This window comes from Anolis sagrei, chromosome 1 (assembly GCF_037176765.1).
Source record: "Anolis sagrei isolate rAnoSag1 chromosome 1, rAnoSag1.mat, whole genome shotgun sequence".
Taxonomy (NCBI): domain Eukaryota; kingdom Metazoa; phylum Chordata; class Lepidosauria; order Squamata; family Dactyloidae; genus Anolis; species Anolis sagrei.
In genome coordinates, this window is record NC_090021.1 from 156533524 (window position 1) to 156556474 (window position 22951).

The 22951-nt window shown below is 41.5% G+C and overlaps 1 protein-coding gene across 1 annotated transcript; it reads right to left on the minus strand.

Moving 5' to 3' along the window:
• Positions 1 to 1327: 1327 nt before the first annotated feature.
• Positions 1328 to 22905, minus strand: DNAAF10 (dynein axonemal assembly factor 10). Its single transcript, XM_067469709.1, has 8 exons — positions 22556 to 22905; positions 12994 to 13094; positions 11631 to 11761; positions 9304 to 9405; positions 7513 to 7628; positions 5349 to 5483; positions 4145 to 4242; positions 1328 to 1975 (listed from the first exon to the last, which is right to left on the minus strand). Exons 1-8 carry the CDS (start codon positions 22751 to 22753, stop codon positions 1768 to 1770), a joined length of 1089 nt encoding a protein of 362 aa, XP_067325810.1. The 5' UTR covers positions 22754 to 22905; the 3' UTR covers positions 1328 to 1767.
• Positions 22906 to 22951: the final 46 nt, after the last annotated feature.

Here is a 22951-nt window from a genome sequence, read left to right on the forward strand (position 1 = left end):
ACGACACCAAATTGGGAGGGATAGCCAATACTCCAGAGGACAGGAGCAGGATTCAAAACGATCTTGGAAGATTAGAGAGATGGGCCAAAACTAACAAAATGAAGTTCAACAGTGACAAATGCAAGATACTCCACTTGGGCAGGAAAAACGAAATGCAAAGATACAAAATGAGGGACGATGCCTGGCTCGAGAGCAGTACGTGTGAAAAAGATCTTGGAGTCCTCGTGGACAACAAGTTAAACATGAGCCAACAATATGATGTGGCGACAAAAAAAGCCAATGGGATTTTGGCCTGCATCAATAGGAGCATAGTGTCTAGATCTAGGGAAGCCATGCTACCCCTCTATTCCGCTTTAGTTAGACCACACCTGGAATATTGTGTCCAAATCTGGGCACCACAATTGGAGAGAGGTATTGACAAGCTGGAATGTGTCCAGAGGAGGGTGACTAAAATGATCAAGGGTCTGGAGAACAAGCCCTATGAAGAGCGGCTTAAGGAGCTGGGCATGTTTAGCCTGAAGAAGAGAAGGCTGAGGGGAGATATGATAGCCATGTATAAATATGTGAGAGGAAGCCACAGGGAGGAGGGAGCAAGCTTGTTTTCTGCTTCCCTGGAGACTAGAACACGAAACAATGGCTTCAAACTACAAGAAAGGAGATTTTATCTGAACATGAGGAAGAACTTCCTGACTGTGAGAGCCGTTCAGCAGTGGAACTCTCTGCCCCGGAGTGTGGTGGAGGCTCCTTCTTTGGAAGATTTTAAACAGAGGCCATCTGTCGGGGGTGATTTGAATGCAATATTCCTGCTTCTTGGCAGGGGGTTGGACTGGATGGCCCATGAGGTCTCTTCCAACTCTTTGATTCTATGATTCTAAGTGTAACCTAAATAAATTACCTGTCTTTATTTTGGTAGGGACTAGGGAATCCCTTTATGATCCATCCTATCACCAGATTGTTAAACAAACATGACCTTAAAAATAATGTTCTGAATCTAATTACAAATTCCCATCATAGTAGAGTTACTGAACCAATGGCTTTTATATGATTGCTTACTTATTCATTTACTCATTGATTTAATAATCTACTTCAGTGTTTCTCAAACTGTGCTCCTCCAGGTGTTTTGGACTTTAGCTCCCAGAAATCCCAGCCATCTTAACAGTTGCTTGGAATTATGAGAGCTGAAGTCCAAAACATTTGGAGGAGCACAATTTGAAAAACTCTGATCTACTGTATTCTCCTCTCTGAAAGAACTATTATAAAATTACAACATTAATCCACCGCATATACGTACTTATATTATTTTAAACCATTAGCCAATATCAGAAAATAAAGAATTAAATATTTATTCTATTCAAATTACAAATGCACAAAATGAATGCAACTTAAGACATATGGACAAACATATAACAAATTAAATATCACAAGAGAGCTCAAAACATGGTAATTCTGAAAATTGGCTTCTGCAATGTCAGAAGACTGCTTTTGTAGACAACAGAATGTAAGTACATATTGAGAACAATTTTTTTAACAAATGCGAACAAACAGTACAATACACCATGAACTCCAGTGTAACTTCAGCATAAATGGGAAGCAGGTTATAATCTGCAAAAAAGGCACATTTCATTTTTTAAAGAAGTAAATACCCACTCAAGTCAAAGTTTTTCACATTTTGTGGTATCAGCCGAATGCCACATAATATTTCAACAAACTTCTGGAAGTTTGGTCAGGAAAATCCAAGAAAGTTTTTCGTCATTAGAAATCCTTTGGTCAAACCCGGTTCAGTTTAGTGACAATAAGTACTCTCACAGTCTGATCAAATGCACTGCAGACACAGAGGCCTCTTTTGTCTGGGCTCCAGTCAAGACTAGAAATAGGCTGTGTGGACAGTGTCACATTCTGGAAAAGGCTAACTGAACCAGCAACTCCCATCTCAGTTCCTTCTGAATCCTTCTTAGAGCGTTCTGCAGGATAATCACTTGGGGGGGGGGGGGGGATAAGGAAAGTTCACGTTATAAATTAATACCATATATTCTTGTAATGTTTATTTCATTTTCAAATGGCTTACAAGAGGTAGCTGCTTTGATCACCACAAATCTTTAGGGCGCAAATGCCTTGTCTAAGTCTGTTCTGCATGGTTCACAGGTTAAACTTTCAACCTGGCTCTCCTAAAAACCAATCCCCTTACAACTATTCCATACTATGTATTGTCGAAGGCTTTCATGGCTGGAATCACTAGGTTCTTGTGGGTTTTTTCGGGCTATAGAGCCATGTAGTCTGACATGGTGGTTGTGAGAGTGGTCCAGCATTTCTGTGTTCTCAAATAATATGCTGTGTCCAGGTTGGTTCATCAGGTGCTCTGCTCTGGCTGACTTCTCTGGTTGAAATAGCCTGCAGTGCCTTTCATGTTCCTTGATTCGTGTTTGGGCAATGCTGCGTTTGGTGGTCCCTATGTAGACTTGTCCACAGCTGCATGGTATACGGTAGACTCCTGCAGAAGTCTCACCCTGGTCATTCCACAGATATATAAACCCCCTTTTTCCTAGTTCCAACAGACCTCACTACCTCTGAGGATGCTTGCTATAGATGCAGGTGAAACGTCAGGAGAAATGCCTCTAGAACACGGCTCTATAGTCCGAAAAAACCCACAAGAACCTATTCCATACTATTTTTCTCCAAAATGATAGGTGGGAAAATGGAGGACCCTAAGATTTCAAAATTACAGAAATAGTGAGTTAACACAAACTAACATTATTAAGGAAATTAAACAGCTAGGCTGTATCAAGAAGCTTTCTAAATCATTTTTAATTGACTGATTTTACTTCCAAACTTCCCACTAATTGGAGTTGTCTGAGAGGTATATACTTAAAAATCTTTGTTTGAAAAAGTTATATATCAGCATTGTGCTGTCATACCCAAGCTACTTAAATGTCTTTAGTGCTAACATGTCTTAACTTTCTATCAGCTTGGGGGATGCTGATTTGCCTTCCTGTTTAAGCAAGTAACCCCACAGAAACAGTGTCCATGCTATTGCTCTCAAGAAATGATAACGATTTATTGATTGCTCTTGGGTCTATTTCCACCCAGACACCAACTTGATTTCTCCACAACAAAGCCCATATTTAAAGTTGGAAGGTAATGAGTTCTTGAAATCACTGCTAGTGGATGAGCTAATTCTGCTAGAGCATAACTAAGTTTTCAAGAGCAAACTGATATGAAGTAGAAAAAAATAACGGCAAGTGATTTATTGAATGAAACATACCAGGTTTGATGTATTGTCGAAGGCTTTCATGGCCGGCATCACTGGGTTGTTGTAGGTTTTTCCGGGCTATATGGCCATGTTCTAGAGGCATTTTCTCCTGACGTTTCGCCTGCATCCATGGCAAGCATCCTCAGAAGTTGTGAGGTCTGTTGGAACTAGGAAAAAAGGGTTTATATATCTGTGGAATGACCAGGGTGAGACAAAGGACTCTTGTCTGCTGGAGCTAGGTGTGAATGTTTCAGCTGACCACCTTAATTAGCATTTGATGGCTTGGCAGTGCCTGGGGGAATCTTTTGTTGAGAGGTGATTAGATGTGCCTGATTGTTTACTCTCTGTTGTTTTGCTGTTGTAATTTTAGAGTTTTTTTTTAAATATTGGTAGCCAGATTTTGTTCATTTTCATGGTTTCCTCCTTTCTGTTGAAATTGTCCACATGCTTGTGGATTTCAATGGCTTCTCTGCGTAGTCTGACATGGTGGTTGTGAGAGTGGTCCAGCATTTCTGTGTTCTCAAATAATATGCTGTGTCCAGGTTGGTTCATCAGGTGCTCTGCTCTGGCTGACTTCTCTGGTTGAAATAGTCTGCAGTGCCTTTCATGTTCCTTGATTCGTGTTTGGGCAATGCTGCGTTTGGTGGTCCCTATGTAGACTTGTCCACAGCTGCATGGTATACGGTAGACTCCTGCAGAAGTCTCACTCTGGTCATTCCACAGATATATAAACCCCCTTTTTCCTAGTTCCAACAGACCTCACTACCTCTGAGGATGCTTGCTATAGATGCAGGCGAAACGTCAGGAGAAAATGTCATATAGCCCGGAAAAACCTACAACAACCCATACTAGGTTTGGTACACTCAGAATAGCATATGTGTGAAGCTATATACTTACTATTTCCAAAGATGAAGGTTTCCAGCTCCTCCACTAGTTAAAAAGATATCTCTGTTCTGTGGAAGATGTCGAACTTGCCACATAGTAGATTTGTGAGCCTAACAGAAAAATTAGGTATAAATCAGTCTAACCGGTCTGTTTTATCTAGATGCATTGCCTACTATGGATCAAACTCATAATCCTAATGTATTATTAAAAAACAGAGGCCCATAAATCCAGTTAACAAGAAGTCGGTGGCAATGCAAGCATCTTTGTGGTGATTGCAGGACCTTGGTTACCCTAAGAGATCTTCCCTCAGTTCTCTACTTACAGCAGCCAAAAGGAAAAATAGGATCAGTATTGTTTCATTAGACAGGCCCATTACACATCTCTCACATTTACTGATATATGCATTGAGGGTGGTGATATTTGCAATGAGGAAAAGAATAAAACAACAAAATATCAGAACTGTTGGTGCCAATGTAGGGACAAATACTTATGGAGAAAAATACCCCCCCCCCACACACACACACACACAACGTGGTGCAAGACCTGTATAAATACAACATGACAGTGTGGCAGATGTATACATAACTCTTGTCTGCCTTGCCAAACATCAGGAGTTACTCATCAAGACAAGGCCAAATGTGCATGTATATGGATGACTGCTGCCTACAATCAAGAAAGCATCAAGTCCCTATCAGGCCCACTGTGGACTACCAAATGACACTTTACTTCGGAATGGTGTCCAACTACCATAAAATTACAAAATGTTGCAAACTCTCATAGAAAGAAAAGTCTACAGTTGCAGGATAGTTACGAATATCGCATCTATGCTTCACTCCATTGCTGTATGGATAACTTTAAGAAATTGATCTTCCAAAAACTTTTGAGTGGGAGCAATGTATTATTTGCCAACCATAATGACTTCTGTTAGTAGAAGGAGGAGGAAGGCAATCTTCCACATCCCTCTCCATGTACATTCAAAAACCACAATGAAACAGGCAATGTTAAATGCAGGGTAAAAAATACAAACCTACCCCTGCACCCTAACCCTGCACCCAGTAAATTCCCACTGCCATTTCGTTAGATTTAGAACTTTGGACCTGAGATCCTTAAACAAATTTGTTCCAAAATATTTTTCATCATGTCTCTTCCACAAGGCATGCAGTTAAGAGCAAAAGACTTCCAGTCATAACAACCAACAGCATATTTTATTTTGTACCTTCTCTGAAACTGAAGCAAACCCTTTTGTTGGATGCTGAGTGCGCATATCAAATACATGAAACTTTCCTTCAAGTGATGTAGCAACCAATTTGTTCATATTTATATCTTTCCGGTCAAATTCAACACTGCAAACCTGGAAATACAAAATGAGCGTCAGCAAGGCTTTACACTGGAGTGCGATCTGCAATATGTGCACTGAGAAGCAAGTCCCACAAAGGATACGTTCTAAAAACTTAAGATATACACCCCAATTCCACAAAAGGCTCACTGAAATCTGTGACTGGGAGCAAAGGGGTGGAGAAAATGTTCCTCCAAATTATTGAACCACAAAAATCATTAGTGTAATGCAGTAGCTTAAAAAGCCAATGGGATTTACGGCTGCATCAAATGAAATCTACTGCCTAGATCAGTGGTTCTCAACCTGGGGCCCCCAGATGTTTTTTGGTCTTCAACTCCCAGAAATCCTAACAGCTGGTAAACTGGCTGGGATTTCTGGGAGTTGTAGGCCAAAAACATCTGGAGACCCCAGGTTGAGAACCACTGGCCTAGATCAAGGGACCCCAGGTTGAGAACCACTGGCCTAGATCAAGGGAAGTCATGGTGCCTCTCTATTCTGCTTGGTTAGACCTCATCTGGAATAACACTGTGTCCAATTCTGGGCCTCACAGTTCAAAAGAGATACTTTGTGTCCAGAGGAGGGCAATTCAAACGATCAACGGTCTGGAGACCATGAACCCCCATGAGGAGCATCTTAAAGAGCTGGGTATGTTTAGGCTGCAAAAGAGAAGGTTGAGAAGAGACATGGTAGCTTGGTGGGGATGAGAGACAGGGCCTTCTCAGCAGTGGCCACCCACCTGTGGAACTCGCTCCCCAGAGAAATTAAGTCAACTGCATCCCTCCTTTCCTCCAGGAAGAAGTTGAAAACATGGTTGTGGGACCAGGTATTCTGGTAGCAGGCTGATAATGATGACAATGTTATGAAGAACCGACTATGGACAGGCTTTGAACTGAGTTGTTGGTCGCAAAATTTCGGATTTAGATATGGCTAACAGTAAATACTATTTTAAATGGTTTTTAATTTAATTTTAATCTAATGTTTTTACTTACAATTATGTAATTGTTGTGTTTTACTATGTTTGTATGTGGGGGCATCAAATTGGTGCTGGCTGTAAGCCGCCCTGAGTCCCCCTCAGGAGGTTGAGAAAGGCGGGGTACAAATGTTTGAAATAAATCTATATAAATAAAAATGTAATGTTTGTTTATGGGATTAACATAACTTAAAGACCACTGGACAAATTGACACCAAATTTGGACACAATAAACCTATCAGGCCAACGAGTGACCATCACTGATAAAAACACTGAAAACACAACCGAAGAGACTTAAAAAGCGAAGAGACTTAAAAAAATACATTACAGTGCATGCACAAAACCACATATATACATGCAAACACACATATATACACATATACAGAAATATATACACACATATACACAGAAAAGGAGAGGGAGGGAAGGAAGGAAGGAAGGAAGGAAGGAAGGAAGGAGAGAAAGAAGAAGAGAAAGAGGGAAAGAAGGAGGGAAGGAAGGAAAGAAAGAAAGGTAGAAAAGGAAGGAAGGAGTGAAGGAAATAAAAAAGTGAAAGAAGGAAGGAAAGAGAGAGGGAAGGAAGGAGACAAGGAACGAAAGAGAGAAAGAGGGAGGGAAGGTTGGCCACAGCAACGCGTGGCTGGTCCGGCTAGTAATAAATAAATATGTGAAAAGATGCAATAAGGAATATGGAGCAGGCTTGTTTTCTGCTGTCCTGGAAACTAGGACTCAGAGCAATGAGTTCAAATTACAGAAAAGGAGATTCCACCTGAACATTAGGAACTTCCTGACTGTAAAAGCTGTTCAGCAGTGGAACTCTCTGCCTTGGAGTGTGGTGGAAGTTCCTTCCTTGGAAACTTTTAAACAGAGGCTGGATGGCCATCTGTCAGGAGTACTTCAATTGTGCTTTTCCTGCATGGCAGGGGGTTGGACTGGATGGCCCTTGTGATCTCTTCCAAGTCTATTATTCTATGATTATCCATCACCACTGGTTAGGATAGCCAGAATTACTGGGGTTTGCTGAAACTTCCATCTTACAAAAAAGAAGAAATAAAAGCACTTGTAATGCCTTACCCCATTCTTAATGTTGGTTTCCCATCGCAATGTCATGTTCTTAAGGTCAAACAACTTGATGTCTCCATTGTCATAGCCAGCACAAACAACACGCTCTTCTTGATTATATGCATTGCCTAGTTAGGAAAAAGGACCACTATCAGATGCAGAATCACCACTGTTATATGCTTTCAAGTCATTTCCAACTTATCATTGGGTTTTTTTAGCCAGATCTGTTCAAAGAAAGTATCGCTTTTGCCTTCCTTTGATGCTAACCCTAACCATAACCCAGTGGGTTTTCATGGCTGAAGAGGCATCTGAACCATATTCTCCAGAGTATCTCAAGCCAGACATCATATGGCCAAGTAAATTCCCAAGTTCTAAATTTCTACACTAACCATATTTTAAAGTTGTTCATCTGTGCTAGAAAATCATTCTTGTTACATGCACAAGTTAAGGCTTTTGCTCAGATCTATTAAAAAGTTAAAAGAAAGAAAGGAAGAGTGCAAACGCTGAAATACTTTGAGACAATCCCATCTTTTTGTATATTTTTTTATTTTAAACACAAAGCACCATATTCTCTGTCATAACAAAACTGCATCTGTAAGAATTTTTTTATAACAGGCAGTTTGATATTGTAGCGGTTTGAAATGAAAAGGAAGCAGCTGTAAAACAATTTACTAAAACAAACCATTTATATATTCTGTACTAGAAGAGCCGGTTCTAATTCTTAGCAGGGCAGGAGGCAGAGGGCGAGGAAGGCCGCATTCTTAGTCCAGGAAGAGCTGTTCAGCAGTGGAACTCTCTGCCCCGGAATGTGATGGAGGCTCCTTCTTTGGAAGCTTTTAAACAGAAGCTGGATGGCCATCTGTCGGGGGAGGGGGGGGGGGGGTTGAATTTGATTTTCCTGCTTCTTGGCAGCAGGTTGGACTGGAAGACCCATGAGGTCTCTTCCAACTCTATGATTCTATGATTCTGCTAGCTTTACACGTCATGTGTTGCTGTGGCCAACCTGCCCTCCCTCCCTCTTTCTTTCTTTCTTTCTTTCTTTCTCTCCTTCATTCTTTCCCTCCCTCCCTCCTTCCTTCTTTTTCTTCCCCTTGTACTTTCCCTTCTTCTTCCTTCTCTCTCTGTTTCTTTCCTCCCTTCCTTCACTCTTTGGTTCCATCTTTCCTTGTCTCCTTCCTTCCTTCCTTCCTTCCTTCCCTCCCTCCCTCCCTCTCTCTTTTTCTTTAGTTCCTTCTCTCCTTCCTTCGCTCTCTCTTTCCTTTCTTCCCTCATTTTTTTATTTTCTTCTCTCCTTTGTTCCTTCTCTACCTTTCTTTCTTTCCTTCATTCTCTCCTTCCCTTCTTCCTTCCCCCCTTCTGTGTATATGTGTTTTGTGTGTGTATATATGCATATATGTGTGTATATTTGTGTATATGTGCATATATGTGTGTTTGTGTATATATGTGGTTTTGCACATGCGTTGTAATGTTTTTTGGTTTTGTTTTTTTTTTTTGCTTTTAAAGTCTCTTCTGCTGTGTTTTTCGATGTTTTTATGAGTAATGGTCACTTGTTGGCCTGATAGGTATTGTGTCTGAATTTGGTGTCAATTCATTCAGTGGTTTTTGAGTTCTGTTAATCCCACAAACGAACATTACATTTTTATTTATATAGATTTCAGACACAACATTTAAACACTCTGGCGTTGAAATGAAACAAAGCATGTGGAAACTTGATGTTACAGTAGTCAAAGACTTAGGTGATACATTAACAGAAATTCCAGGATAGATTGTGTCAATAAGAATTAACAAATTCAGAGAACTTACCAAATGCTACTGTCCAGCAGTCTCGCTTACTCTCTCCTTGTGCTGGTTCCATATTTGCAACTGGAATGTCTTTTTGTCTTGGGTCCCATACCTTCACAGTCCCTGCAGTCATTGATATTAGATTATCCTGTTATTGGTCAAATAACTTGCACCATCTATTCTAGCTTCAGCTGCTTCAATTTTAAGAAATCATGATATCTTTCCTTTACAGCTCTTTATATTTCATATATTGCAAAAAAACAAAAACAAAACAAAAACAACAACAACAAATCAAAAAACAAAAATCCAAAATAGAGGGCTTTGTTTTGATATATATCCATATGGTCAATAAATGAAGTAAATGTAAGTCATTCGAAATATCAGCGTTCAGCTATCTTTCGTCAAAATACTACTCATCCTCTATGTTTATGTATTACAGCTGTCTCTGATTGTTTTGCTTTGTGTTCCTCTTTCTACATCCTCATATGTTGAGGTATCAGTTTGCCACAGCCCTCTAATGACTTATGTCAAAACTTTGTTCCATGTGGAACTCAAAATAGAACCTACAGCATATGTAGATCTGATTGCAGTATCCTTGTAACCATATCATATAGCAGCTGAAGAACCCAGAATGAAAGAAAGCTGGCCAAGACTGCTGTTACCAAGTATATGCTAGCTAAGAAAAAAATCTATGGAAAGACAATGATGGAATCCACTTAGCGATAGTTGTTTACAGTTGGAAGTGGAAGATTTCCTTTACCTACTTTCCAAATTCCCTGCCAAGTTGAAAAAAAGATGTCCCCTGTGCCCTCTATCAGTGTTAAACACTGCAAGAGAACCCTGTAACATGTCAAAAGATGAATAGCCATTCCTAGAACTTTCCAGGAGAAGCAATTCATCTGTGTACAACTCCCATGTTACGCCAGCTCCACTGGCTGCCAGTTTGCTACCAGGCACAATTCAAAGTGCTGGCTTTGGCCTATAAAGCCCTAAATGGACGCGGCCCAAATTACCTGTCTGAACATATCTCCTCCTATGAACCATCATGGAGATTAAGATCCTCCGGGGAGGCCCTGCTTTCCGTCCCACCATTGTCACAGGCACAATTGGTGGGGACGAGAGTCAGTGATTGCTCCCAGGCTATGGGACTCCCTTCCTGGTGAGATCAGGTCGGCCCCCTCCCTCCTGTCCTTTAGAAAGATGGTAAAAACTTGGCTGTGGGACCAAGCTTTTGGGACAGGGCAATAAAGCGGCAATAGGAAAGATGACCAGGCCAATTAGATTTGACGCGGATGACTAGGACGGTTTGAAATGGTGTATTTTAATATTTTGATAAATGTTTTCTATTGTTTATGTATGTGCAGGTGAATTTGTGTCCCGGCATTGAATGTTTGCAGTGTATATGCTGTGTTCCGCCCTGAGTCCCCTTCGGGGTGAGAAGGGTGGAATATAAATGCTTTAAATAAATAAATAATACACTTTTTTGCAAGAAAAATTGGCAAAAAGCATCTGGGGAGGTCAAGGACTGCAAAAAAAATAGCTCTGTAGGGACATACTCATGCCTAAGGCCACTTCCACAATGTCCCTATATCTCAGTATTTGATCCCAGATTATCTGGCAGTGGAAACTCATATAATCCAGTTTAAAGCAGATAATCTGGGATCAGATCCTGAGATACAGGACAGTGTAGAAGGAGTCTGAATTAAGCAGAGGCAGGCTAATACTCAACCGTACATGCTAAAACGATCTATAGCAGGGGTCCACAAACTTTTTAAACAGAGGGCCAGGTCACAGTCCTTCAAACTGTTGGAGGGCCGGATTATAATTTGAAAAAAATGAATGAATTCCTATGCACATTGGACATAATTTATTTGTATTGCAAAAATCACTTAAAAACAATACAATAATTAAAATGAAGAACACTTTTACCAAATATAAACTTATTAGTATTTCAATGGGAAGTGTGGGCCTGCTTTTGGCTGATGAGATAGGATTGTTGTTGTTGTTGTTGTGTGCTTTCAAGTTGAATCAGACTTTGGTTGACCCTGAGCAAGGGCCGGGTAAATGACTTTGGAGGGCCGCATCCAGCCCCCGGGCCTTAGTTTGAGGACCCCTGATCTATAGGATCAGGCAACTGGGGGTGCTGTGCGAACCCCACTGTTATCTGCTGAGAACTGCAGAAGTAGCAATAAATTTGGAGGTCGGCAACGTCAGTTTAGACTATAGGAATATATAGGTTCATAACATTCACATCTAAACTACATAATCAAGCATTGAAAAAAGTGCTTTCATAGTTATCAGATGGATTACCCCAATCTGTCTTTAATATTTCAGTAGAGCTAGCTCACCATCACGACTACCAGTCACAATTTCTGGCGCTCCTTCTCCAACCCCTAAGCCACCTACGCCATCAATACAATTTATGATTTCTTCATGTCCCTTTGCAGAGTACACTGGTGTTTCTGGAGCTTCCAAATTCCTAAACAGAAGAAAGGAACAATGTATTTATGTTTATTCCTAACTCATAATAAAATGATTCAGGAATATGTAGCATCACAACTTACAACAAACTAATGCCAATTTCCTCAATAACAGTGGTAGTCAGTAGGATACAAATCATTAATGATTTTTTGATGTGCAAAATACAAAGACAAAATATTTTAATTGCAATTGTTATTTTTGAAATTGTATGTTGTCGGCATCAAATTGCTGTCTGTTGTAAGTCCCTTCGGGTAAAAAGGGTAGGATACAAATATGGGGAAAAAATAATTAAATAAATAAATAATAAATTTAGCCCTTAAAATGACAAACTGGTCTTACAAATGTATTGTATCACACATTTCAAAAGCAGTTTGTTATATAACTGGTGCAGACAGGGAAGTGAGACTGCTTTTTGAGAGGGAGTGTTCCAGAAAATCCTGAAACCTGTGAATTCAGTTACTGGTTCGCATTGAAAGTGTTATAATACAGTTAGATACAAAGCTTACTTAACTTGGCCTTTTGATGAAATAATCTACTAAATTTGTATTAGTAATCTTAGTATCAATTTTCGCAAAACAGGATAATTTACATGAATTTATATGGATACTAGCCGTCCCCTGCCAGATGTTGCTGTGGGAGGTTTGGCCCAATTCTATTGTTGGTGGGGTTCAGAATACTCTGTGATTGTAGGTAAACTATAAATCCCAGCAACTACAAATCCCAAATGTCAAGATTCTATTTTCCCCAAACTCCACCAGTGTTCACATTTGGGCATATTGAATATTTGTGTAGAGTTTGGTCCAGATCCATCATTGTTTGAGTCCACAGTGATCTCCGGATGTAGGTGAACTACAATTCCAAAACCAAAGGACACTGCCCACCAAACCCTTCCAGTATTTTCTGTTGGTCATGGGAGAACTGTGTGCCAAGTTTGGTTCAATACCATTGTTGGTGGGGTTCAGAATGATATTTGATTGTAAGTGAACTATAAATCCCAGCAACTACAACTCCTAAATGACAAAATGAATTTCTTTGAGTGAAGGACATACATTGGGTTGTTAGGTGTGTCGTGCCCAAATTTGATGTCAATTCCCCCAGTGGTTTTTGAGTTCTGTGAATATCACAAATGAACATTACATTTTTATTTATATAGATGTACTAACTGAGAAAACATGGCCATACAGATTACAGCTTTACACAATATTAGTCAGACAATCTAATGTTCCTTACCATATATTTAAATTTCCACCAAAGTCCCCTGTCGCCAGGTATCTTTGTTGCAGAGAGGCAGCACCAAATGTTCCACATTTAATTGGCCTTGGCTTTTCAATCTAGAAAAAGGAGGGACACAAACATTTTTGGCAGAGCCCTTAATAATTTTATATGAATTTTCCTGCAATGGGAAAAATGCATTTCAGAGTCCAGTAGTGGAGAAGAGACTTTTGAAATGTAAAATACACAAAGATTGCAGTCAATAGTTTCAGCAGAATTCAGATATATGAAACAGGAGACTCACTTCACCTACAGATGTTTTTACTGTAACTCAACAATCCTAAGTGCAATAGCCAATAATGGAGAATGATGCACTGCAGTCCAGCAACATCTTGGGGAGTGAGGTGGCAGCATGATTCCCATTATTTATTTATTTATTTATTTATTTAGAAGATTTATATACCGGCCTTCTCCACCTCGATGAGGGACTCAGGTCGGTTTACAGAGCATAACAAATACAATCATATAAAACAACAATTACAGATCAATACATATTAAAATAGTACAACTTAGTACAATAAAAACATCATCATTACATCATTACACTATGCCAAATCGTCACTCCAGTCGTAATCAAAAACAAATTCATAGTCACAGTTCATCATGGGTCATCACAGGGAAGGTTCTAGGTTCAGTCTTCGAATGCCACCCTCCAGAGCCATGTTTTTAGCGATTTCCTGAATGTCAGGAGGGAGGGGGCAGATCTAACCTCTGGTGGGAGGGAGTTCCAAAGCCGGGGAGCCACCACAGAGAAGGCCCTGTCCCTCGTCCCCACCAACCTCGATTGTGAAGGTGGTGGGACCGAGAGCAGGGCCCCCCCAGAAGATCTTAGTAGCCTTGATGGTTCATAGGGGAGAATCCGTTCGGACAGGTAAACTGGGCCGGCGCCGTTTAGGGCTTTACCAATAGAAAAACTGGTCATATATTTTAGTCTAATTTACGGTTTGAAATTTCATTTAGCTGTAAATGAACGTGGAGTGGGCATTACATCACCGCCACTGAACTCAATAGATGTTACTTCTCAGTAGTCAATTACAGTATAGCAGAGTCATTCCCTTTTCTCATGAAAAGCCTACTTATTCCTCATGATTTAGAAAAAAGGAAGAGAAACGAAGTAGTTGCTAACGAAGTAGCTGCTATCTGTGACCTGGAAAAGAAAAGGTAAACAGATGCTTTTCAAATTGCCACACTTTCAGAAACTGTCAAATCTAACAATGTTATTTTTGTTGTTCTTTCGTTCAGTCATTTCCGACACTTTGTGACCTCATGGACCAGCCTACGCCAGAGCTCCCTGTCGGCCATCACCACCCCCAGCTCCTTGAGAGTCAAGCCAGTCACTTCAAGGATACCATCCATCTTGCTCTTGGTCGGCCCCTCTTCCTTTTTCCTTCCATTTCCCCCAGCATCATTGTCCTCTCTAAGCTTTCCTGTCTTCTCATGATGTGGCCAAAGTACTTCATCTTTGTCTCTACTATCCTTCCCTCCAATGAGCAGTCGGGCTTTATTTCCTGGAGGATGGACTGATTGGATCTTCTCGCAGTCCAAGGCACTCTCAGAACTTTCCTCCAACACCACAGTTCAAAAGCATCGATCTTCCTTCACTCAGCCTTCCCTATGGTCCAGCTCTCACACCCGTACGCGACGATGGGGAATACCATTGCTTTAACTGTGTGGATCTTTGTTGCCAGTGTGATGTCTCTACTCTTCACTATTTCTCTTCCCAAGAAATAAGTGTCTCCTGATTTCCTGGTTGCAGTCTGCGTCTGCAGTAATCTTTGCACCTAGAAATATAAAGTCTCTCACTGCCTCCACGTTTTCTCCCTCTATTTGCCAGTTGACAATCATTCTTGTTGCCATAATCTTAGTTTATGTTTAACTGCAACCCAGCTTTTGCGCTTTCTTCTTTCACCTTGATTAGAAGGCTCTTCCGCTTCTCCTCGTTTTCGGCCATCAAAGCGATGTCATCGGCATATCTGAGGTTGTTAATGTTTCTTCCAGCAATTTTCACCCCAGCCTTGCATTCATCAAGCCTCACACATCGCATGATGTGTTCTGCATACAAGTTGAATAGGTTGGGTGAGAGTATACAACCCTGTCGTATGCCTTTCTCAATCTTGAACCAGTCTGTTGTTCCATGGTCAGTTCTGACTGTTGCTTCTTGGTTCTTATACAGATTCCTCAGGAGAGAGACAAGATGGCTTGGTATGTCCATCCCACCAAGAACTTGCCACAATTTATTATGATCCACACAGCCAAAGACTTTAGAATAGTCGATAAAACAGAAATAGATATTTTTCTGAAACTCCCTGCCTTTTTCCATTATCCAGCGGATATTGGCAATTTGGTCTCTTTTTCCTCTGCCTTTTCTAAACCCAGCTTGTACATCTGGCAACTCTCGCTCCATGTATTGCTGGAGTCTTCCTTGCAGGATCTTGAGCATTACCTTACTGGCATGTGAAATAAGGGCCACTGTTTAGCATTTCCCTTGTTATAATAAATGTTATATATTACTTTATTTCTGTTTTCTTTTCCTTTTCAATCCGGCTTGTCCTATATTTAAGGCCCAATGCCAAACATGTTACCCAGGAACAGTCAATGGGACTATCCAAGTTGGCATGTTTATTTATATCCTGTTAACCAGTCACTGTAAATCGACACATCTAAGTCAGATGCCACCTAATTACAGATGACTGATGTTCAGGTTTGTTCCGCACTTAAGAGCCGAGCTTGAATAAATCAAGCAAAAAACCAACACAAGTTTAGCACTGAGCATGAAAGAAACCCAACTGAAATACATTCTTGTGTGTCAGCAGCTAGTTCGTTGCTGCAATTTGCTATTTTTAACTCTAGAACTTTTAGCCTGAGATACAAGCTGTGGGACAAACAACTGGGAAAGAAAAATTATGCACCACTTTTCCTTGTATGTTGCTTTACATTATTCACCTTCCTCCTCTGCATTTTTTTCTATACGAAATATCAGAGCTCTACATGATAAAGATGATAAAGGCACAATAGTGTTTGCCTGCTTAATTCATCAGTGGTTTGCTGTGCTAGCGGACTTGGTTTGGAAATACAACTTATGCATGCTTGAAGAAGAACATAAAATCCAAATGTAAAGGGTTCCCAGGGTGGTCCATGCCTTAGTCACCTCTAGATTGTACTACTGTAATGCGCTCTACATGGGGCTGCCCTTGAAAACAGCCCAGAAATGCCAACTGGTCCAACGGGCGGCGGCCAGGTTGTTAACTGGTGCTCCTTACAGAGAGGTCAACCCTCCTGTTTAAGGAGCTCCATTGGCTGCTGTTCATTTTCTGGTCCCAATTCAAGGTGCAGGTGCTTACCTACAAAGCCCTAAACGATTTGGGACCCCCCTACCTGCGTGACCGCATCTCCGTATATGAACCCACACGATCTCTCCGATCATCTGGAGGGGCCCTGCTCACGATCCCACCTGCATCGCAAGCGCGATTGGTGGGGACGAGGGACACGGCCTTCTCAGTGGTGGCCCCTCGACTCTGGAACTCTCTCCCCAAGGACATCAGACAAGCCTCAACGTTGGCAGTCTTTAGGATGAGCTTGAAGACGTGGTTGTTCCAGTGTGCCTTCCCAGAATAGGAAACTCCAAGCATCATGTCCCAGTGCACTTTACCAGAGATTTAAGATTGTCTGCACACTGCGCCTATTGCCAAACTCATCCATTTCACCTGGTCATGTCCAGCATTTTTTAAAATTTTTAATCATTACATTTGGCCCGGCCATAGTTTTTAATTGCGTCGTGGTGTTAGTGTTTAATGTTTATTGCTATCGTTTAATGTGTTTTGCTTTGTTTTATGAGTTTATTTATTGTTGTATTTGTTATGTTGTTGTTTTGCTGATGTATTTGGCCTCGGCCTCTTGTAAGCCACACCGAGTCCTTCGGGAGATGTTAGCGGGGTATAAATAAAGGTTTATTATTATTATTATTATTATTGTTGTTGTTGTTGTTGTTGTTCTTTTAACATACTAATGAGGTTTGGGGTAGAAGTGTATACATAAAACGTGGTTATAGAAAACCATGTTTACATTAATGATGTGGATGAGTTGCAAGTCACTGGAAAGCAAGACTCCAACAACACAAAGAAGAACTGCTTCTTAACAAGGTTTCATGACCGATTTCACAAACCAGCCAGGGAAGGCTCCAATTCAATTTTCCTTAATGCTTTATAAGGCCAATGTATTGCACTCTTCTATTGCTATGGCTACAGCAACCAACGCTCTGTGGGAAGTGAAGTGCTGTGTATACAAGCAAACTAAACGGCTATCACCATGGTGACTAGCACAGCATTCCTCACTGGGATTTGCTTCTAAACCAAGCCCGATCTTCAACACAGGTTTGCTAAATGGTTACACCAAGTAAAGCCCTTTCTCCACTGTCATATCAAATCCAGATAATCTGCTTTGAACTGGATTATATAACAATGTAGACTCATATAATGTGGACTGTCTGCTTTGATGATCTGGATTATATGGCAGTGGAGAAGGGGTCTAAAATATGTTGCAACTGGAACTTGTATAAGGGCCATCATTTTACCACTGTATACAGTGAGACACAGATTCTGGTATCCCCAGGAGGTCCTATAACCAAATTCCAGCAGTTACCAAGTGCCCACTATAAAAGGAGGAAAGGTTTATATCAATTTAAAGACTAATTAACCAGTTTTACTTAAGCCAGCACGTAAACGACTTAAATCTAGACATAGTTTTCTAAGATCTACAGAGACACTCGCTGAAACACCTCAGCAAGCGAGAGTCCAAAAGTGGCAGGCTCAAACCCAGCACCTCAACCAATGGCTGATACCAAATGAGAAACTCCCTCCTAGGCACACAGAAAACTGGGCAACTTGGAAGGCGCTGAACAGACTGCGCTCTGGCACCACGAGATGCAGAGCCAACCTTCAGAAATGGGGCTACAAAGTGGAATCATCGACATGTGAGTGTGGAGAAGAGCAAACCACTGACCACCTGCTGCAATGCAACATGAGCCCAGCCACATGCACAATGGAGGACCTTCTTGCAGCAACACCGGAGGCACTCCAAGTGGTCAGATACTGATCAAAGGACACTTAACCAACGACCAAACTCACAAGTTTTGTATCTTTCTGTTTGTTTGCTTTGTTCTGTTAGAAATGTAATATAATGGACTGGTTGCTCTGACACAACAAATAAATACTTAATTAACCAGTATTCCCCATCACTGGATAGTGCAAATGTCACCCCAAACTGTTTAATGCTACACTGCAGTGAGTGTTAGTCGTTTCCAACTCATGAGACACTGCACCATGGAGTATATTCTTCCATTTGTCCAATCAAGTCCATCCTGATTTTCTTCTGGCTCTCATGAGCTATGTCAGTTAAGACTACAGCCCTAAACAACAGTTAAAAGAAATCACTCTCACTCAAATCAATGGGGCTTACTTCTTGTTGTCCATTCGTTCAGTCATTTCTGACTCTTCGTGACCTCATGGACCAGCCCACACCAGAGCTCCCTGTTGGCTGTCACCACCCCCAGCTCCTTCAGAGTCAATTCACTCACTTCAAGGATGCCATCCATCCATCTTGCCCATGGTCGGCCCCTCTTCCTTTTTCCTTCCGTTTTCCCCAGCTTACTTTTACAGAATGCAGCAGAATAACTTCCTTTTTTTAAAAAAATGCGTGCCATTCAGTCAGTTGAAGACGTAGCGGAGTGCTAGTGGTCTCATTCGAGAGGCAGGAGTATAAAGTTTTGTCCGGACACAGTTCAGTCGCTATCATGCGTTGGAATAGTGAGGAGAGTACTTTTGCTGTTGAGGCCTACTTTTCGAGCGGATTTGGAGTGGTCAGCCCGCTCTCCAGATTTGGCCCCTTGTGATTTTTTTCTATGGGGTTTTTTGAAATCCCGTGTTTATGTGAACCGTCCAAGGACCCTACAAGATTTTAAGACCAACATCCAGGAAGAAACTGCCAACATAACGCCTGCTGTGCTGGCAAGAATCATGACAACACCAGAAAATCGCTTTACTCAGTGTATGGAGAATGGGGGAGATCACCTACCTAATTTGATCTTCAAAACTATGTAAAACAAAACTTTAGATAAGCACCTACATTATATGTATGTATATATATATATATATAATTTTGATTCATACAATGGGTTTTATTATATGCACAAATTCAGGCTGCAAGATACATCTGGTTTCACTTTTGTGCCCTTTGGGTGGGCCTGATACAAATATTGTGCTATGGAGGATGGATTTCTTTCTCTATGCACTAATCGTAGCAAATTGACACTACACAATATGTCACAGTGCCCTAAAAAAAGGCCACTATACATTGGAAAGCTGAAATATGTCATTCAGTATGAATTCAAGTAACCAATCTCTCAGAAGATATACAGATATTTTACTACAAATACGCATCTAATGAAACTGTTTTACCTCCTTGGTAATGACAAAAATGGCCAAGATTGTTTAAAATGTGAGCAGGGAATGTATTTTGTGATTTTGTGATTAACTATGTTTTTTTTTATGTTGTATGTTTTGGTGATGTTACTTGGAAACCAATCTTAGTCCCCTTACTAGCCATCCCCTGCCACGTGTTGCTGTGGCCCAGTCTGCTGATCTGGAAAATAAAGTAACGAGAAAGTGTTGGTTTCTAATATATGTAATTTCTTTATGCTTTCTTGTTGTTTCTATGTCAGTGTTGATGTGGAGATTGTCTGGTTTGCCTACTCTGGAACATGCAACATATAATTGTCCCTCTGTAGGGGCCCCTTTCAAATTTATGATACTATATCTCTGTGTGTGTGAACCATATCGACCTATCTATATCTATGGCTGGATGGCTCTCCATCAGGAGGGCTTTAATTAAGTTTTCTTGCGCTGATGAAGAGTTGGACTGGATGGCCTTAAGTATTTTCTGTTGGTCATGATGGTTCTGTGTGGGAAATTTGCCTCAATTCTGTTGTTTGTGGATTTCAAAATTCTCTCTGATTGTAGGTGAACTTTAAATCCCAGTAATTACAATTCCCAAATGACAAAATCAATTTTTTTTTTAGTAATGGTCACTCCTTGGGTTAGTAGGTGTCTTGTGGCCAAATCTGGTGGCAATTCATCCAGTGGATTTTGAGTTATGTGAATCCCACAAATGAATATTACATTTTTATTTATATACTAGCTGTACCCGCCACGCTATGCTGTGGCCAACCTTCCCTCTTTCTCTCCTTCTTTCCTGTCGTTCCTTCTCGATCTCTTTCCTTCCTTCCCCTTTTTCTTTCTCTTCTGCTGTCTCACTTTTCTTTCTTATCTTTCCTTCTTTCTTTCCCTCCCTTTCCTTCCTTCTTTCCCTCTCTTCCTTCCTTCTCTCCTTCCTTCCCTAACTTTCCTTCCTTCCCTTTTTCTTTCCCTCCCTCTTTCTCTTTCCCTCCCTCTTTCTCTTTCTTCCTTCTCTTCCTCTTTCCTTCCTTCATTCTCTCTTTGCTTCCATACTTCTTTCTCCCTTTCCTTCTTTCTTTCTTCCCCTCCCTTTTTTCTTTTTCCTTCTTTTTTTCCTCCCCTTCCCTCCCTCTTTCCCCCCCCTTTTTTCTGTATTGACATTTACCTTTTCGTCATTTAGCTTTTTGGGGGCATTTTAAGTCTCTTCTGCTGTGTTTTTCAGTGTTTTTATGAGTGAAGGACATACACTGGGTTGTTAGGTGTTTTGTGTCCAAATTTGGTGTCAATTCCCCCAGTGGTTTTTGAGTTCTGATGGTATCACAAACGAACATTACATTTTTATTTATATAATACAAGCCATCCCCTGCCACATGTTGCTGTGGCCCACATGGGGGTTCTGTGTGGGAGGTTTGGCCCAATTCTATCGTTGGTGGGGCTCGGAATGCTCTGTGATTGTAGGTGAACTATAAATCCCAGCAACTACAACTCCCAAATGTCAAGACTCTTATTTTCCCCAAACTCCACCAGTGTTCACATTTGGGCAGATTGAGTATTCATGTAGAGTTTGGTCCAGATCCATCACTGTTTGAGTCCACAGTGATCTCCGGATGTAGGTGAACTACAACTCCAAAACCAAACCCTTCCAGTATTTTCTGCTGGTCATGGAAGAACTGTGTGCCAAGTTTGGTTCAATTCCATTGCTGGTGGAGTTCAGAATGCTCTTTGATTGTAGGTGAACTATAAATCCCAGCAACTACAACTCCCAAATGACAAAATCATTTTTTTTGAGTGAAGGACATACATTGGGTTCTTAGGTGTCTTGTGTCCAAATTTGGTGCCAGTTCGTCCTGTGGTTTTTGAGTTCTGTTAATCCCACAAACGAACATTACATTTTTATTTATATACTAGCTGTACCCGCCATGCATTGCTGTGGCCAGCCTTCCCTCTTTCTCTTTTTCCTTCACTCCCTCTTTCCTGCCTTCCTTCCTGTCTTTCCTTCTCCCTTCCTTCTCTATCTCTTTCCTTCTTTCCCCTTTTTCTTTCTCTCCTGCGGTCTCTCTTCCCTTCCCTTCCCTCCCTCTTTCTCTACATCTTCCCCCCTTCCTTCACTCCCTCTTTCCTTCCTTCTTTCCCTTTTTCTTTCCTTCTTTCCTTCCTTTCTTTTCAAACTTTCCTTCCTTCTCCCTTTTCTTTCCCTCCCTCTTTCTCTCCTTTCTTCCTTCTCTACCTCTTTCCTTCCTTCCTTCTCTCTTTGCTTCCATGCCTCCTTCTCCCTTTCCTTCTTTCTTTCCCTCCCTCTTTCTCTACATCTTCCCCCTTCCTTTGCTCCCCTTCCTTCCTTCTTTGCTTTTTTTCTTTCCTTCGCTCCTTCCTTCCTTCTCTAACTTTCTTTCCTTCCCCCTTTTTCCTTCCCTCCCTCTTTCTCTCCTTTCTTCCTTCTCTACCTCTTTTCTTCCTTCTCTTTGCTTCCATGCTTCCTTCTCCCTTTCCTTCCTTCCTTCCCTCTTTCTCTACATCTTCCCCCTTCCTTCGCTCCCTCTTTCCCTTTTTTTCCTTCTCTCTTTCCTTCCTTCCCTTTTTCTTTCCCTCCTTTCTCTACCTCTTTCCTTCCTTCTCTCTTTGCTTCCATGCTTCCTTCTCCCTTTCCTTCTTTCTTTCCCTCCCTCTTTCTTTTTTTCTTCTCTTTCTTCCTCTTTTCTGTATTGTCATCATTTAGCTTTTTGGGGCCTTTTAAGTGTGTTTTTCAGTGTTTTTATAAGTGAAGGACATACATTGGGTTGTTAGATATCTTGTGTTCAAATTTGGTGTCAATTTCCCCAGTGGTTTTTGAGTTCTGTTAATCCCACAAACGAACATTACTTTTTTTATTTATATAGAAGAAAAAGATAAGAAGATAGAAGACATGATTAAGGTTCTCCAAGTGCTTTGGACTTCATCTCCCAGAATTCCTGGCCATTGGCCAAGCTGGCCGGGGCTTCTGGGAGTTGGAGTCCAAAACAGCTTGGAAGCGGGTTGCCCTGTTGGTTGCCCTGTTGGGGGCTCCCTCCTCATTGGCTGGCTGGCTGACTCACTTCTCGGCGGAGGCTGAGCTGTCCCCCGGCCAGTTCGTAGAGCTGGATGACGCCGGTGCCCCTCGGGAAGCTGCCCAGGCAGACCAGGCGGGCGCTGCAGGGCACCCACTTGCACTCGAAGACCGTGTAGTTTAGGCCCTGCTGCGCGTGCGCGATGATCTGCGGCTTCTCCAGCGAGGACCCCGGAGGAGAGGACATGGCCAACGACTAGTTAGCTACTGACCCGCGTCCAGCCTTCTGAATTCGCCGCTCCGGCAACCTTTGCGCAGGCGCAACATCCGGGCTCTCAAAGCCAAGCGCCGAAAAGCTCCCTCAGTTTGTGATCAGTCTCTCCCCACCCAGTCCCAAATAGATGCCCCGCCCCTTGTGGAGGCGGGAGGCCCGGATGTTGGTGGG